General features: G+C 38.4%; 2 protein-coding genes across 2 annotated transcripts in view; both read right to left on the bottom strand.

Annotated features, from left to right (window-relative positions):
* Positions 1-24: 24 nt before the first annotated feature.
* LOC108260228 (oxytocin-neurophysin 1) lies at positions 25-1,613 on the bottom strand. The gene is made up of 3 exons (XM_017460314.3): positions 1,394-1,613; positions 771-975; positions 25-415 (listed from the first exon to the last, which is right to left on the bottom strand). Exons 1-3 carry the CDS (start codon positions 1,595-1,597, stop codon positions 276-278), a joined length of 549 nt encoding a protein of 182 aa, XP_017315803.1. The 5' UTR covers positions 1,598-1,613; the 3' UTR covers positions 25-275.
* A 7,782-nt stretch (positions 1,614-9,395) lies between these two features.
* Positions 9,396-15,567, bottom strand: part of LOC108259800 (PR domain zinc finger protein 12) — a 6,407-nt gene continuing 235 nt past the window's right edge. The window contains exons 1-5 of the mRNA XM_053677003.1: positions 15,318-15,567; positions 12,230-12,420; positions 11,900-12,055; positions 11,461-11,596; positions 9,396-10,717 (exon numbers count right to left, since the gene is read on the bottom strand). The exon at positions 15,318-15,567 is cut by the window's right edge and continues 235 nt beyond it. Coding sequence (XP_053532978.1) covers positions 10,251-10,717; positions 11,461-11,596; positions 11,900-12,055; positions 12,230-12,420; positions 15,318-15,567 — 1,200 coding nt within the window. The 3' untranslated portion in view covers positions 9,396-10,250. The remainder of the gene's footprint in view (positions 10,718-11,460; positions 11,597-11,899; positions 12,056-12,229; positions 12,421-15,317) is intronic.

Genomic DNA, 15,567 nt, shown 5'->3' with positions numbered 1-15,567 from the left:
GTATGAAACACAAATTGACAAGACCAGTGCTGACAGTTTTATTGGCTATATACTGTATTTACACTCTATGTAGATAGATGTACAGTGCATATTTCCATATAAGCATTTCAACATACTGCATACGGTGAAGATTCAGCGAGCTGGAACTCCTAAACTCATCGTCTGTGTGTGTTTCAGAGTAAATCGTGTGCATAAACAGATCTACTTGTCTGTACTACACTGTGGGAGTGTTTGTGTGTGTGTGTGTGTGTGTGTGTGTGTGTGTGTTGAAGGAGTTAGTATGCACTGCGTGCCCTGTCAGGATGGAGGATATGCAACAGCAGCTCTCCCCGTGACCCGCCCAGGAAGCTCTTCCTTTCAGCCACGTCTTCATGTTCACTCCCGTCCACGCAGTCTGAATCCAGCGTACAGCCGTCTGTATGTACACACACACACACGCGCGCACACACAAACACACCGCAATGAGCTCATCAGCATAGCAAGCAAGAGCGCCAGGAGCCCAAACTGCACTTTGTGTGTGAGCTCAGATAAAGTGATGAGGAAAATGTAAGCACACAAAAATAGTATCGAATGCAAACGGCATATTAATATCATTTTTTTTAAAAAAAATTAAAGTATATGAATATAGAAAAATAATTTGATAAATATTACAATTATTGCGGTAAAACCGGTATATAGTACAGACTGACTAAAAATGCTTACTTTATATGTTATGAAATAAATAATTAAGCAGTAAATTAAAACGCCAAAGACATGAACAAAAAGGTCACCCGAGTCGCAGCAAACCCCGGGTGCGGCGCAGCGACCCTCGTCAGGTCCGCACGGCTTTCCTCCAGCCTCACACGGCGAGGACAGGTATTCTTCCTCCATACAGCGAGCCGTCACCGAAGATCCGATCACGCAGCCCAGTCCTTCCCCGCAGCAGATGCCGGGGCCGAAACACCGGCCCTTATCTCCAGGACCGCACGCCATACACTGGAAACCGAGATCAGAGCAGATCGTGCTGTACAACACACTCCATTTCATAATCTGTGGCTTTATTTATTTATTGATTTATTGGTACTTTCAAACCTTTTTTTTTTTTTTAATAAAACGTACAGACAACAGTGCTGAAGTTTCCTGCTATGTAAAAGCAGTAAAGAAATAAGCAAAGTCTAATACTAGTGCTGGACTAAATACTCTTATCAGTTATACTGTGATCCTATTGTGATATTTTTAAAGCTCTTGCATTATTTGTCCTATTAAAATATATATATATTTTTTTTAAAAAGCACATAAACCAACATAAAATGTACGATTCAATACAAAGATATGTTATATCTATACCGGATAACTATCATGATACCAGTTAACAAACGATCCATCGTCACATCCCCGGCGCTTCTTGACTTACCTGCCTGAGGGCGGCGTCCGGAAATGAACGCTTCCCTCCTCTGGGGCAGTTCTGGATGTAACACGCAGAGGAAAGCGAGAGAACCGCGAAGGCACAGAGGAGAGAGAGCACCCGTGTTGCCATTGTCACGTCTTGAACCGAGATCTGACTCTCACTGGACTTTTCCTGCTTCTCCGTCTTGTCCGTGTTCACAGAAACGTCCATATTTATACCGAACGCCAATCACTGTTGCTATTGGATACTCCCCCTCCCACGTCGTCACCTTGTCCTAGTGAAGTGGTCCCTCGGTGCCAACAATGGATGGTTGAATTCATTCAAAAAGTGGACACTTTTTCAAAGAAAAATGCAGAGAAGACAGTATTGTGATTCCAACCGATTCATTCAACTGGTATTTTAATCATTACATTATTATTATTGTTTCCTTTTAAACAAATCATTAGTCAAAATGTGCAGAATGTAAGTGAACTCTTCTTTCTAGAGTCTAGTCCCTGTATTTGGATAAGGATAACGGTCATTATTAACAACACCGACGTGTCGTAGGTGTAGATATGTGAAATGATGAAGCACCTTTTAGCCAGTTTAGGAAAATGCAGGTCTCTTGCACAAAATGACTGTCGGTGCGTGCGCGCTAATTATACGCGTAATCCGTGGCTGTATAGGATCCTGTAGGTCCTTCAGTCCTTAGAGGGTGTTCGTCTGTCTGTTCGTCAGCCCAAGGTCAGGTGTGTAGCAGAAGAGCAATGGGTCACATGATTAAAATGTCTTTTTTATAGAGCACTTTGTACATCTTTAAGTAGACAACACTGGGTTTGGATTTGTAGTGCAGAAAAGTGAAATGATGTGTATAAGGTAATCACATACACACGTTTTAATTATTGAAATATATGTGTGTCTCTGGATTATGCATCTCTAGAAGCTGACTTGCCCAAAAATACTTCACACCTCTACAACCCCAATTCCAAAGACTCCGCCTCTCTAAGGTACTCCTTTTATACCCAATCATCTTACTGGCCTGTTGCCAGTAAGTAGTAGTACTAGTAGCAGTAGCAGTAGTACTAGTAGCAGTAGTAGTAGTACTAGTAGCAGTAGTAGTAGTACTAGTAGCAGTAGTAGTAGCAGTAGTAGTAGTACTAGTAGCAGTAGTAGTACTAGTAGCAGTAGTAGTAGTACTAGTAGCAGTAGTAGTAGTACTAGTAGCAGTAGTAGTACTAGTAGCAGTAGTAGTAGTACTAGTAGCAGTAGTAGTACTAGTAGCAGTAGTAGTAGTACTAGTAGCAGTAGTAGTAGTACTAGTAGCAGTAGTAGTACTAGTAGCAGTAGTAGTAGTACTAGTAGCAGTAGTAGTACTAGTAGCAGTAGTAGTAGTACTAGTAGCAGTAGTAGTACTAGTAGCAGTAGTAGTAGTACTAGTAGCAGTAGTAGTACTAGTAGCAGTAGTAGTAGTACTAGTAGCAGTAGTTCTTGTAGTAGTACTAGTAGCAGTAGTAGTTGTTGTTGTTATTGTAGTAGTATTAGTAGCAGTAGTAGTTCTTGTAGTAGTACTAATAGCAGCAGTAGTAGTAGTAGTACTAGTAGCAGTAGTAGTAGTAGCAGTAGTTGTTGTAGTAGTACTAGTAGCAGTAGTAGTTGTTGTTATTGTAGTAGTATTAGTAGCAGTAGTAGTAGCAGTAGTAGCAGTAGTAGTACTAGTAGCAGTAGTTCTTGTAGTAGTACTAGTAGCAGTAGTAGTAGTACTGGTAGCAGTAGTAGTAGTACTAGTAGCAGCAGTAGTAGTAGTAGGACTAGTAGCAGTAGTAGTTGTTGTTGTTGTTGTTGTTGTTGTTGTAGTACTAGTAGCAGTAGTGTTGTAGTAATAGCAGTAGTAGTAGTAGGACTAGTAGCAGTAGTAGTAGTTGTTGTTGTTGTAGTAGTAGTACTAGTAGCAGTAGTGTTGTAGTAATAGCAGTAGTAGTTGTAGTAGTAATTGTTGTTGTTGTTGTAGTAGGTGATGTAGTAGTAGTGGTGGTAGTAGCAGTAATTGTTGTTGTAGTAGTAGTTGTAGTGGTGGTAGTAGCAGTAGTAATAGTAGCAGTAATTGTTGTTGTTGTAGCAGTAGTAGTAATAGTAGCAGTAATTGTTGTTGTTGTTGTTGTTGTTGTAGCAGTAGTAGTAATAGTAGCAGTAATTGTTGTTGTAGCAGTAGTAGTAATAGTAGCAGTAATTGTTGTTGTTGTTGTAGTAGTAATAGTAGCAGTAATTGTTGTTGTAGCAGTAGTAGTAATAGTAGCAGTAATTGTTGTTGTAGCAGTAGTAGTAATAGTAGCAGTAATTGTTGTTGTTGTTGTTGTTGTAGCAGTAGCAGTAGTTTTAAGATATACATATACTATAGATTCAAAATGTGACCATGTGAAGTTTTCCCCGACTGCCACAAGAAAATCCACATATTAGGCCTGAAATTTGCTTCACTATTTTTCGTTTGAAGTCTTAAATCTCAAAATGTGTAATGAGAACATTAATCCACTAATTTACACTCCATTAATAAAGCACTATAGAACGGCACCCTATTTGATCAAGGTGTTTAAAATTAAAATCCCACAGATAGAGAGGAGATGTGCATGCGCATATGAGTGTATTTTTACCACTTGGACAGACTGAGATGCAAATCTCATACACAAAATATGCAAATGTGCTATTTTTTTTAAAAGTCCGTAAACTACCTACATATATTTCCTATTAGTTTCTGCAAAACTGAGTAATAACGTGAGACGTAAAAGGAATTAAGCGCAAATATACTCTTTACGTACGTCAGGTTAATGATCATCTCCGATTCAGCTGCTCGGCTCTCAGGTCTTTTTGACTGGAAGCCTTTGCCAAATAAATAAATATCAGTAGGAGTGTGCGGAATGAGTTGCTTTAGAAACGAATTAATTATGCGCACAAACAGCCACATGTGTTATTCGAATTGATCTCTGTATTCACGCATCGCGTCTAACGACTCATATCTATGCGAGGCAGCAACAAACTGTGGGATTCAATGTAATGGCGTAATATGATTTCATCGTTCTGCAATTGTTTAAAGCATCTTAATGAGGAACACATTGAAGCAATCAATTCCTCCCTCGAGCCTTAATTATGTTTCGTAAAATTGCCACCTACAGTAGAGTGTAGCGAGAGTAGCGCATTCATATTAAGAAGCTGATCAACACAATCAGCAACACGAAAAGCACAGTCAGTTAGAGGCAGAGGAAAGGGCCAAAGAGTCAGGCTTCGACGTGGCAGCTAGAAGGAACTTCATGTTCCGTTGGCTTAATGGATTTGCATCAAATAGAAATCATGCAAGTATCAAATGACACATCAGCAGGACCAGTCTGATCTGCGTGGCCACTAAAGAAGACGATCTGGGCCCAGTTATCTTAAAGCGTTGTATAGTTCAGATCTTTATATCTGGTAGAGAGAGTGAGATACGCGGTGATCGTCGTGCTGCTGGGCGTTTGAGAAACTCGGCCATTTTCATTTGCTGCTTGATCTAAATAAAAAGATTTTTTTTTAAAAACAAAAAACTCATTTGTTGGAGGATGTTTTTTGTTTTGTTCTTCAATACAGATTGATCGATCTTTTTATAGCTTTTCACAAAAATCAGCTCGAGAGATTAGGTAAGCAATAAAATATCCAGTTAAAGTTAATTATGGTGGTGGATCTTTAATGTTTCGGGACTGTTTTTCTGCCAGAGGACCTGGACATTTTGTTAGGATACATGGCATCATGGACTCTCAAATATCAACAGATATTAAATGAGAACCTGACCGCCTCTGCCAGAAAGATTCAAATGGGCCGTGGTCGGATCTTCCAGCAGGACAATGATCCTAAACATCATCAAAATCAACACAGAAATGGTTTACTGACCACAAAATCAAGGTCCTGCCATGACCATCCCAGTCCCCTGACCTGAACCCCATAGAAAACCTGTGGGGTGAACTGAAGAGGAGAGTCCACCAGTGTGGACCTCGAAATCTGAAGTATCTGGAGAGATTCTGTATGGAGGAACGGTCTCAGATCCCTCGCCATGTATTCTCCAACCTCATCAGACGTTATAGGAGAAGACTCAGAGCTGTTATCTCGACAAAGTGAGGTAACACAAAGTACTGAATAAAACGGTGCCAATAATTGTTGCACACCAATATTTCACAGAGATATATATATATATATATATAAACCTGTGTTGTGTTTGCAATTGTTTATCCATGAGAGCAGAGTATTTTTGAACAAAAGATCAAAAGGTTAAACAAGAAAGACAATTTTTCACAGCCTTCATTGCTCATAATTACCAAGGGTGCCAATGTTAATGGCGGGCGCTGTATATTGTTTAGAATAAATTGTTCTCCTTTTTTCGGGTATGATTTTGAAGAATCTGAAAGAAGCCTTTTGTTAAATATACCGCTGTAGTTCTTCTGGTGTCCTGAAAAAGGTTTTCTGTGCTATTTGATAATTGGTTCATCAGATGGAAAACTGATACTGATGATGATGATGATGATGATGATGATGATAATGATGCTTAATTAAAACACTTTTTAAAGAGTCCTTCATAAACACAGGCAAAATAAACCGGTATGCACATCATGCTTTCTGGCAAATTCTTTCAAAGAATTCTTCCGAAGGGTGCCAGAACTTTTGCCGTACAATGAGAATGAAGGAGGAGAATGTTTGAATGTTTTTCTTTGAGGAACAGCACAGCTTGAGTGGAACACTTGTAATCATTTTGTATATTATTCATGTATTAATGGCGTTTTGGTACATTTTGTGAAGGATGTACTGTAGATCAATCTAAAGCTGACCGTAGAGTCTATCATGTAAACGCTGAAGATAAATAGAATACAAATCCATGGGGGAAAAAAAAAAGTTGTGTGCTGAGTTGACAAAAGGAAAGAACATCGGTACTTCATCACCAAGGGCATGTGTGACTCAGACACCACTGCTGGGTCACGGCTCAAAGAAACCTCAAACACACTCTCACACATTAATCAAAATTCACAACACAATCAGACCTGCACTAACTAAAACTAATGACCTATGATGATAAGTTTATTAAGAAACTTAATAAAGAAAAATGTCAACATACTCACTATCTCTCTCTCTCTCACACACACACACACACACACACACACACACACAAACAACACATCTTCAGATGATTATTTCAGCTTTGAGCTGCCACAGGTTTAGTAACCCACTCCCCTCCAAGGACAAGTTGCTCTTATTGATGTTTTTTCTTCTCCTTCTTCTTCTTCTTCACACCCCTCACACACTTCACACCCAGACCAGCTAGTCTTTTTGGCATCTTGTGCAAAGTTGCCATAAATCATATTTAATTTAATCTTCAGTGGCATGCTGTATTCCAACTGTATGCAACTTCCACTTTAGATAACATCCCAAATGCTAGAGAATATACAGAATGTTTATAGCTTCTGAGAGTCGTTCCGATAAATATTCTGTTTTATTAAACTTTTCATGGATTTGTGTGTTGAGATAGACTTTGCCCAATGCTGGGAAACATTTCCTTGTTTCCCAGACAGCTCTTTGAAGAAGAAGAAAAAAAAAACATTAAAATATTTATCGATCTCTCATAAAACTGCTAATCAATAAATAGTGTAAAAAAATCGAACTCCAGTAGAAATCGCTTCAGCTGTGATCTGATGGAAATCTGCGCCACTCTGCTGCCACCCCGCGGTCAATTGTGAACATGACACCTCGGTGTAACGCATTAGGTTCATATTTAATATTACATGATAATAGCGGTGTAAAACGGAAGTCCTTTCACTAAAAATACCATCAATACAAACCATCAGCTGTTAACCATTAAAACCATTACTAAATGGTTTCCATTACCTAGTAGGACGCATTAAGGATGGAGGTAACATGCCACCATTTAGACAGCAACAAATTACCAGTATAAAGATCCACAGAGACCATTACAGTTTCCCATTATAACAATGACGATAACAAACACAAAATCAGTGCTTACACACACACACACACACACACACACACACACACACACACACACACACACAAAGAAGAAGAAGAAGAGCTAGAAGAAAGTAAGCTATACAGGCCATCTTTAAAATATCAGGCTAGCTAGCTTAGCTTGGATAACATTAGCTAGCGTTGCCGAGATTTCCCTCCAGTTTAAACTTGTTGCACCCTGCTTCACTAAAATAACTGAAAGAAAAAAAAAGCTTAATAATAATGAAAAATAATGGAAGAAAATGTCAAATTAGCCATTCAATGTTCCCGTCCTGCTTCAATTCAACACTATGAGTAGCAGCTAGTTTTACAGTAAAGTTAACGATACTGTAGCTACTCATTAAGGTGTTTTAATACAGTAAAATGTCAGAACTGTAGATATTTTAGCAAAATACCTCACAGATTGCTGTGTCCAACAGTAAAATAGCATTATACTGGCTGGAATAGAGTGTTTAATTGTAGAAATGACTGAAAGTCTCTGTGTAATCTGTTATATATTAATGGCAAAAGGCCCTGAATCAATATTTAGCTTCCACGCTGGAAAGAAGAAAAAAAAAACACAAAAAACCAATAGAAACACTCACCGAATTTGTAATGGCTTTAATGGTTAGAATGGGAACTGTATTGCTTTTAATGGAAACTGTAATGGTCCGTGTTGGTCTCTACTGGTAATTTGTTGCCTCCTATTGGTGGCATGTTATGTCTAGTGGATACATCTAGATGTCTAGTACCATTAAGGACTCGTAATTGTTTTAATGGGTAGCTGATGGTTTGTACTGGTATTTGTAGTGGAAACCATTCGAATTTCTGTGAGGTTTTCTATTGTTTTGGGGGGGGTTCAGCAGGGTTTTCTTTGGACGGGTTTCACCAGCAATCATTTTAAACTCGGCTTGATAAATCTGAGATTAAAATACTATACTTTGATGAAAACATTGACCTGAGATTAATTCTGGTTCATTCCGCCCTGGTCAGTTTGCAAGTTTAAAATAGTAAACATTACAAATTCTTAAGATTGATCGTTTTCCAACATTGTTGTTTATATATATATATATATATATATATATATATATATATATATATATATATATATATATATATATATATATATATATATATATATATCTTCCCTTCAGAATTGTACAAAACTCCTTCCTCTGAGAAGCTCTTTACTTTTCCGCAGTCCATTTAATAAATACTGCTATTTCGTAAATTCAAGTTAAGTGTAAATCTATAAAGTGTACATCTAAAAGGTCAAATCTAATACACATAAGGGTTTTCCAGTTGTTCCTCTCTGGGATCCATATAACAGAGTCTTTCCCCCCAAGGGTCCAAGCAATTCCTTTTAAGAAGCTAAACGTGTATGAAATAAAATCCTGATTATTATTGGCGTGAGGTTTTGTGTAACTGGTTGAATAAATCATCTTCCTGTGAAATTCAGGTCAAAGTTTAATACCTGTTGGTGGTTTGCTTTTACATATCAGTTTGTTCTTAATATCAGGAAAGGGGACAAATCCTCATTTACAGTGATGATGCATTACATGCGTTGATAAAGGCCAAATGAATCTGAAGTAGAAAACGAGATCAGGTTTGATAGACAGTTAGACAGACAGATGGATAAATAGATAGAGAGATTTTCCATAATAATGCGATTCAAGTGTATATAGTATAATCGGTTGATTTTATTAACACTAAATGAGATGTTCAAACATATTTACATCAGACACATGGGGTTTTTTTGTTTTTGTTTTTAGATCACACATTTATGTAAGCAGATGTGGTGTGTGTGGGTGTGTGTGGGTGTGCATCTTGTACATGGTCACATCATATTCACATTATCTACATTATTTTAATGACCATAATCCTTCTTCCTAACCTTCTGTATAGATGGATGACTGCCACCGTGTAAGAGGAGAAAATCTGCATTAAAATAATGCGCCTGGAAATAATCACCACAGTCAGGCTCAGGTGTTAAGGCATCCAGTTTTGTTTTGTTTTTTTTCCATTTTAGAATATGAGTAATATCTGCACTTGTATGGTGCTTTTTTAACCTTAGCGGTTCCAAAGCGCTTTACACCGTGTCTCATTCACCCATTCACACACACACTCACACACCGACGGTAGCAGAGCTGCCACGCGAGGCGTTAGCTTTCCATCGGGAGCGACTCGGGGTTCAGTATCTCGCCCAAGGACGCTTCGGGATGTGGAGTCACGTGGGCTGGGAATCGAACCGCCGACCCTACGATTAGTGGACACCCCGCTCTATGAGCCGCAGCCGCACATACGAATACACGGTGCTGTTTTAATCAGTGGACGAGTTTATGGTCCTATTAAAGGTGCAGTTTGCAGTCTCAGCTCTGCTCCTTTTCCTTAAAAGACAACACGGAGATTTGAATCTGTGAGCTGGGAAGAAAGGGAAGGCTTGTCAGAGCTTTATTGCAAAGCAAATCCCTTGCATGTAGGAGAGGGTGTTCAAATTACAAACTGCTCCTTTAATAAGTGAGTCTTTGATCATATTAAATACGGAATACACTGTATACATGATTACAAGATGTTAATGGAATCATAAATGGACAACCACTGATGCTAGCTTTCCAGAAAATGGAGATGATCCCCCATGACATTTCTTTCGGAATAACGCAGCTAGCGTGGTCTCAAACCCAGACTACGGTCTTGTCGTGGTTTCCATGAGCAAAATAGAGTGATCCAGATCATCACCAAGATTGTACTGTGCATGTATCGAATGTCATTTTGTAATGCACAACATTTAAGGAGGAAGTGCAAAAGTGCAACATTGTTCGACCCGATGTTCGACCGACATTTCATCTGGTAAGTGTTCAGTCACATGTCTCTGCACTCCTCAGAGCACCATGGTGGCTATGTGGTGCACCAGCGGCACCGTCTGCGCCATGGAGGCCACCTGTGATGGAGAGGCAGGAGACGGCCGCCTGGTTTCTGTATTGTTGCCTGCTGGCCGGTGCCTGGCGCTCTTCTGGTGCGCCCGGAGTCCTGCCAGCTGCGAGTAGGCGCTCTGGCACACGTGGCACTTGTAGGGGCGCTCGCCGGTGTGCAGGCGCACGTGGTTGCGCAGCGTGGACGACTGGCTGAAGCGCCGGTTGCAGAAGCGACATGCGAAGGGTTTGTCCAGAGTGTGGATGCGCATGTGAGAGCGCAGGTTGCTGCGTGAGTTGAAGCCACGGTGACAGATGACGCAGCGCATGCGGCTGGACGCCAACGAGGACATGGACGGAGGCGAGGTAGAAGGATTGCTGTCGCTTGAGTGGGAATCATCTGAAAAGAAAACAGACGACAGGGTGAGATTTTTGACTTTTGTAAGAGGAACCTTTTTAGGGTTTAGCTTCAACTAACTCTGATATTTTGATGATTCTGAAGGCCTTGACGGGATCTAAAAAAAAAGCCTTAGACGAGTCAGATGCCCTAGATTCTTATCTTCTTTTTTTTTTTGTAATTACAACTCTTTCCTGTTAGTGATGTCCTTCAAAGATCTGAATAATTATCCAGGTGTTTAAGTGGTTAAATTGTGTGTTGGAGCTGAAAACAAGAAACTTTGGAAGGTAACATAGGAATGGCTTCTTTTTTTTTCTTTTTTTTCCTTCTTTTCATTTTGACCAGATTTGTTAAAGACATCATAAAATTTCTTCAGTTCACTATATGAGAGGTTCGTAAAGTTTCGATGGGAGGAAATTGCTTTTTTTTTTTTTTTTTTTTAAGGTGCAAAAACTTTAGCATTATGAGATTTTTATTTCATTGAATTGGACAGATTTGAACAAAACAAGAAACCATAGATTACATTTACGTTATGCTCCCTTCTAAATGAGAGAGTGTTTATTTTAGGGTTTGAAAACATTGGACAAAAAAAAAAAAACTTTAAGGTGCACAAAAAGATTCTAATGTTTTCCCATAATTTCCCACCCAGTAGAGGGTGCACTTGCAGAGAAAACTCCAAGATCGTAATCTCTTTCTCCATTATGTAATGTAAGGTTCATGAGCATTATTCTTCTTATACACTTGTTAATCTGTTAATGATGCGCATACAATCAGTCACATACAGTCTCTTTTGTCATACTTACCATTCCTGGTTCTTTTCTGATGCTCTTCCTCAATGCCAGGAACACCCGGAATTCCCAGAAAGCTGTTGTGTGAATTCCCATACCAAACAAGCAACTCCTGGTCAGGAGGAATAGTCTGAATAAAGAGAAAATTCGAATATCAAAAATAGCATTGTTAATTACATGTATGTAAAATAATTTGTCTCAAAGATGAAAACATGCATCTTTGTATAAAGAGATGTCTTCATCCAAAAAAAAAAAAAAAAAGTTGGGCAAAGCAGACATATTATATATGATTGATGACTGTGCAGTGATTCTGGGATTTCAACTCACAACCTGTCAGTCATCAGCCCAATGCCTTAACCACTCAATCACCACTGCTCTAGACAACCCAAGACAGGTATCCCCTGAGGTAAACCGTTAAAGGCGAGTCTCTGACCTCCACAGCCTTGTAGAAGATGCTGCTGCCGATCTGCACCACCTCCAGGTTCTGCTCCTGCTCGTTCCTTGCACACTTGATGTAGGTCATCCAGCTGCGTTGGTCCTCCTGACTCGCATCTATGAAGCAGCGCACCGTCCCATCCTCATTAAACACCTATCAGCATGTACAGAGGGCAAACGTCATGATGAATATCTTTGAAAATAGTATTTTTGAATATTTTGGACAAATTGGTGTCCAAATTTGAGACTCCTTGGGGAATGATTCTTCATTGTACATTGTATTGGTTTGTGTTTATGAAGCAGTTTATTGCCTAAGGAAGCATCTCACCTCCCACATGAGGTTGTTGTTCTTGAGCAGGTCCACGTGCTGGGGATAGAGGACGCGGCCAGTGAACGGACCCATCTCAGTCCCGGCTTTGATCCACGTCTTGGAGAAAATGCCCAGGCCTTCTCCAGGGATGGAGCTCTGAGCGATGATCACCTCACTGGGCAGCACCAAGCTGGACAACTTCTGGACCTCTAAACGTGAACATGAATAATAGGATTTAAATACAATTTTTTAAATAAATAAATAAATAAATAAAAACATGGAGTAAATTAACATATATGGTGCTTAGTTGACAAAAAAATTGACCAAAAATAAAGAGTTCATTCAAAATACACTGCAGGAAATTAGAGTGAAGCACCATGCAAATAAATAAATAAATAAATAAATAAATAAATAGGTAATTATTTATTCTACTTCTTTAACAGCCCACTCGTTCATTTCCGGCGTCACATAAAACACTAGAATTGTTTTGTTGTTATTTTACTTTTCTTTTCTTCTTCTTCTTTTTTTTTTAAATTATGTTAATTTTATAATAGCTAACATTTAAGATCTTAATATTGTAAATGAATAAACAAATATATTTCTAAAATAAGAAAAAAAAATGGTGTCCAAAAAAAAAAAGTAATCCAAGGCACACTTCCAATTGAAATGATATATTTTTAAAAAAAAAAATTAAAAAATCAACTTTATTTAAACTAAATATTTCATAGTATAAATATTACAATAAGGGGAATAATGGGCTGCAAACCGAAAAAGAGACAAAACAGGCTAGTGCTTTTTTATTTTGCTTTTTTTTCTTCTAATTTGACACTCCTACATTTGGTTAGAAAAGTGTAATTACATAACGTGCAAAATAAATTATAAAGCCGTTTTAATGTAGTGTCATTTTTTTTTTTTTAAAGGAAACAAAGTTCAAAACACAACAAATCAACTAAATTTTACTCTACAAACACATCAACTTAGTGAGATACAGAACCAAATAGCAGACCATTTCTAGAATATTCATTAAATCGTTGATTTATTTCATTAATTGATTGATCTAGTCCTATTTTGCGGTCGTTTGTTTTAACATACGGGTATTTCCCCCGTGATTCATTCAATTAACAGATAGTGCGGGGGGGGGGTTAGGGTCTCTGCAGTTCAGGATTCGTTCAGGAGCTCTCATTCATTTCATGTCACACTCGAAGAATTTTTATTCGTGACGACGATATATATATAAATAAATAAATAAAAAGAGGTTAAACGCTCCTGTGTCTGCTCGGGGCCCAGCGATTCGTCATGGCTCACAGCGATATTCATTAGTTTTTCCTCTGCAGAAACCGGGGGCTCGGCTAATTCCAAATTCATTATCCTTTTTAAGAAACTTTGTAGCCATAAATTTGCTGTGAATGAACGAGAGCTTGTTTTCAAAGAGCCGCGAATTTCACAAACAAACCCCTGGAATAAAAAGGCGATTAGACGGCTGACATGGCGTGAATGGGGATAGAAATGGCCTTCATGGTGCGTTAGAGGAGGAACAGCCATCTTTTCAGGACGCAGAGAGAAAGAAAAGAGAGAGAGAGAGAGAGTATGTGTGTGTGTGTGTGTGTGTGTGTGTGAGAGAGAGAGAGAGAGAGAGAGAGAGAGAGAGAGAGAGTGAGTGAGTGTGTGTAAGAGAGAGAGAGAGAGAGAGAGAGAAAGGAGCGATTAGCTGCCAACGCAGGAAAAGATTCCGCAGATTGATGAATGATTTTTTTTTTCTGAAAAGAAAGAGAACCTCTCTCTCTCTCTCTCTCTCTCTCTCTCTCTCTCTCTCTCTCTCTCTCTCTCTCTCAGTTTTTTTTTTCAGTAAAAAGTTTCTCAGGTCAAAGCACAAAGTTAACCAAATGCATTTACTGCCTTCCTGCATTGTGCGTAAAACGAATAAAAAGTGACTGAGAGCTTGGGAAAGAAAGTTAAGCTCGATCTTTTTTCTTTTCTTTTTTTCTTTCTTTCTTTCTTTCTTTTTTTTTTTTTTTTTTTTTTTTTTTTTTGCATGGAGAATAAATTACAGAGCGCAAATAAATCCAGTGTAGAATGAACTCTCAGAATGAAGGCTTGATCTCTTCACCTGATCATTTGTATCCATCCAGCTGAGCTTTAAGTAACACTGCAGATGTTAAGGAAGAGTTAATTGGCTGTGTTTTAATTTTTAATCCACCTCTGGCTTTGAGGGTCGCCGTTTTATTAATGCTGCTGAAACACATTTCTGATCGCATTTCTCCAGCCAAAACAACAACAACAACAACAACAACAACAACAACAATCACATTTGGTTGTTTTTCAGTCCAATAACTGTATAAAAAAATAATTAGGCATTAATAAATAAAATGTTTATTTAAAAAAAAAAAGATTTCAAATAGCAGCCTAAATAATAATAATAATAAGCAGAAGAAGAAGAAGAAGAAGAAGAGAGTAATTTTAAGTGCGCCAGTGCTATTAGTATCTAATAAATCTATTAATCAATCCTTAGTTATAAAATATTCACGTGCAAACAATTTAAATCCTTTTTTTCGGGCTGCAAATGTTTCCAAAAGTCGCTATATATATATATATATATATATATATATATATATATATATATATATATATATATATATATATATATATATAAATGATCATTTCTTAAATTCTTATTATTATTCGTAATACTTTCATAAATGTCTTTCCGACTTTTACTTAATATCAGAGACAACAACGGTCTCTGTGGGTTTTACTGAACTCGTTTTAACATCTGGATTCAAGCTGGTTCGTTTTTTAAGGGTTAAAAACTTTTTTGCTGACTAAGTATAGACATGTAAGCTTAATATAACTATAAAGGTTTCTCTCGCTTTTTCTTTTCTTTTTTTTTTTTGTAGCCTGTAAAAAAAAATATAAATAAATAAATAAAAATGTCCCAGACATGTAAGCGTGGCAAATGTATACGGTGTGAAAGAGTTTTAGATTCGCATTTCCATTCGCATGTTTAAGTTGCAGTTTAGTCCTAAACCATGTAATGAGATGTTAGGAGAAGATGAGCATGTGATCAGTAGGAACAGGGGTGTAGTATGAAGAGGGTGAGCTGAAATACCTCCGGAGAAGGACTGCGCCAGGACCTCAGCGGTGAACGCGGTTTTGCTGAAGGGATGCTGCGGCTTGTCTTCGGAGACCTGATGAAGATGATGAGGATGAGGATGATGATGGTGAGGATGAGGATGAAGAGGATGAGGATGATGATGGTGATGGGGCTGTTCTCCTAGCACGTTCCTCCATCTCCCGTACAGAAAGCTGTGCAGGACATCCGAGGTGATGATTTCACACAGAGACAGATTTGGAGACTT

The sequence above is a fragment of the Ictalurus punctatus genome, chromosome 28, assembly GCF_001660625.3.
Source record: "Ictalurus punctatus breed USDA103 chromosome 28, Coco_2.0, whole genome shotgun sequence".
Taxonomy (NCBI): Eukaryota; Metazoa; Chordata; class Actinopteri; order Siluriformes; family Ictaluridae; genus Ictalurus; species Ictalurus punctatus.
Note: the sequence above shows the minus strand (reverse complement) of the source record. Positions and strands in the feature narration are given on the sequence as shown.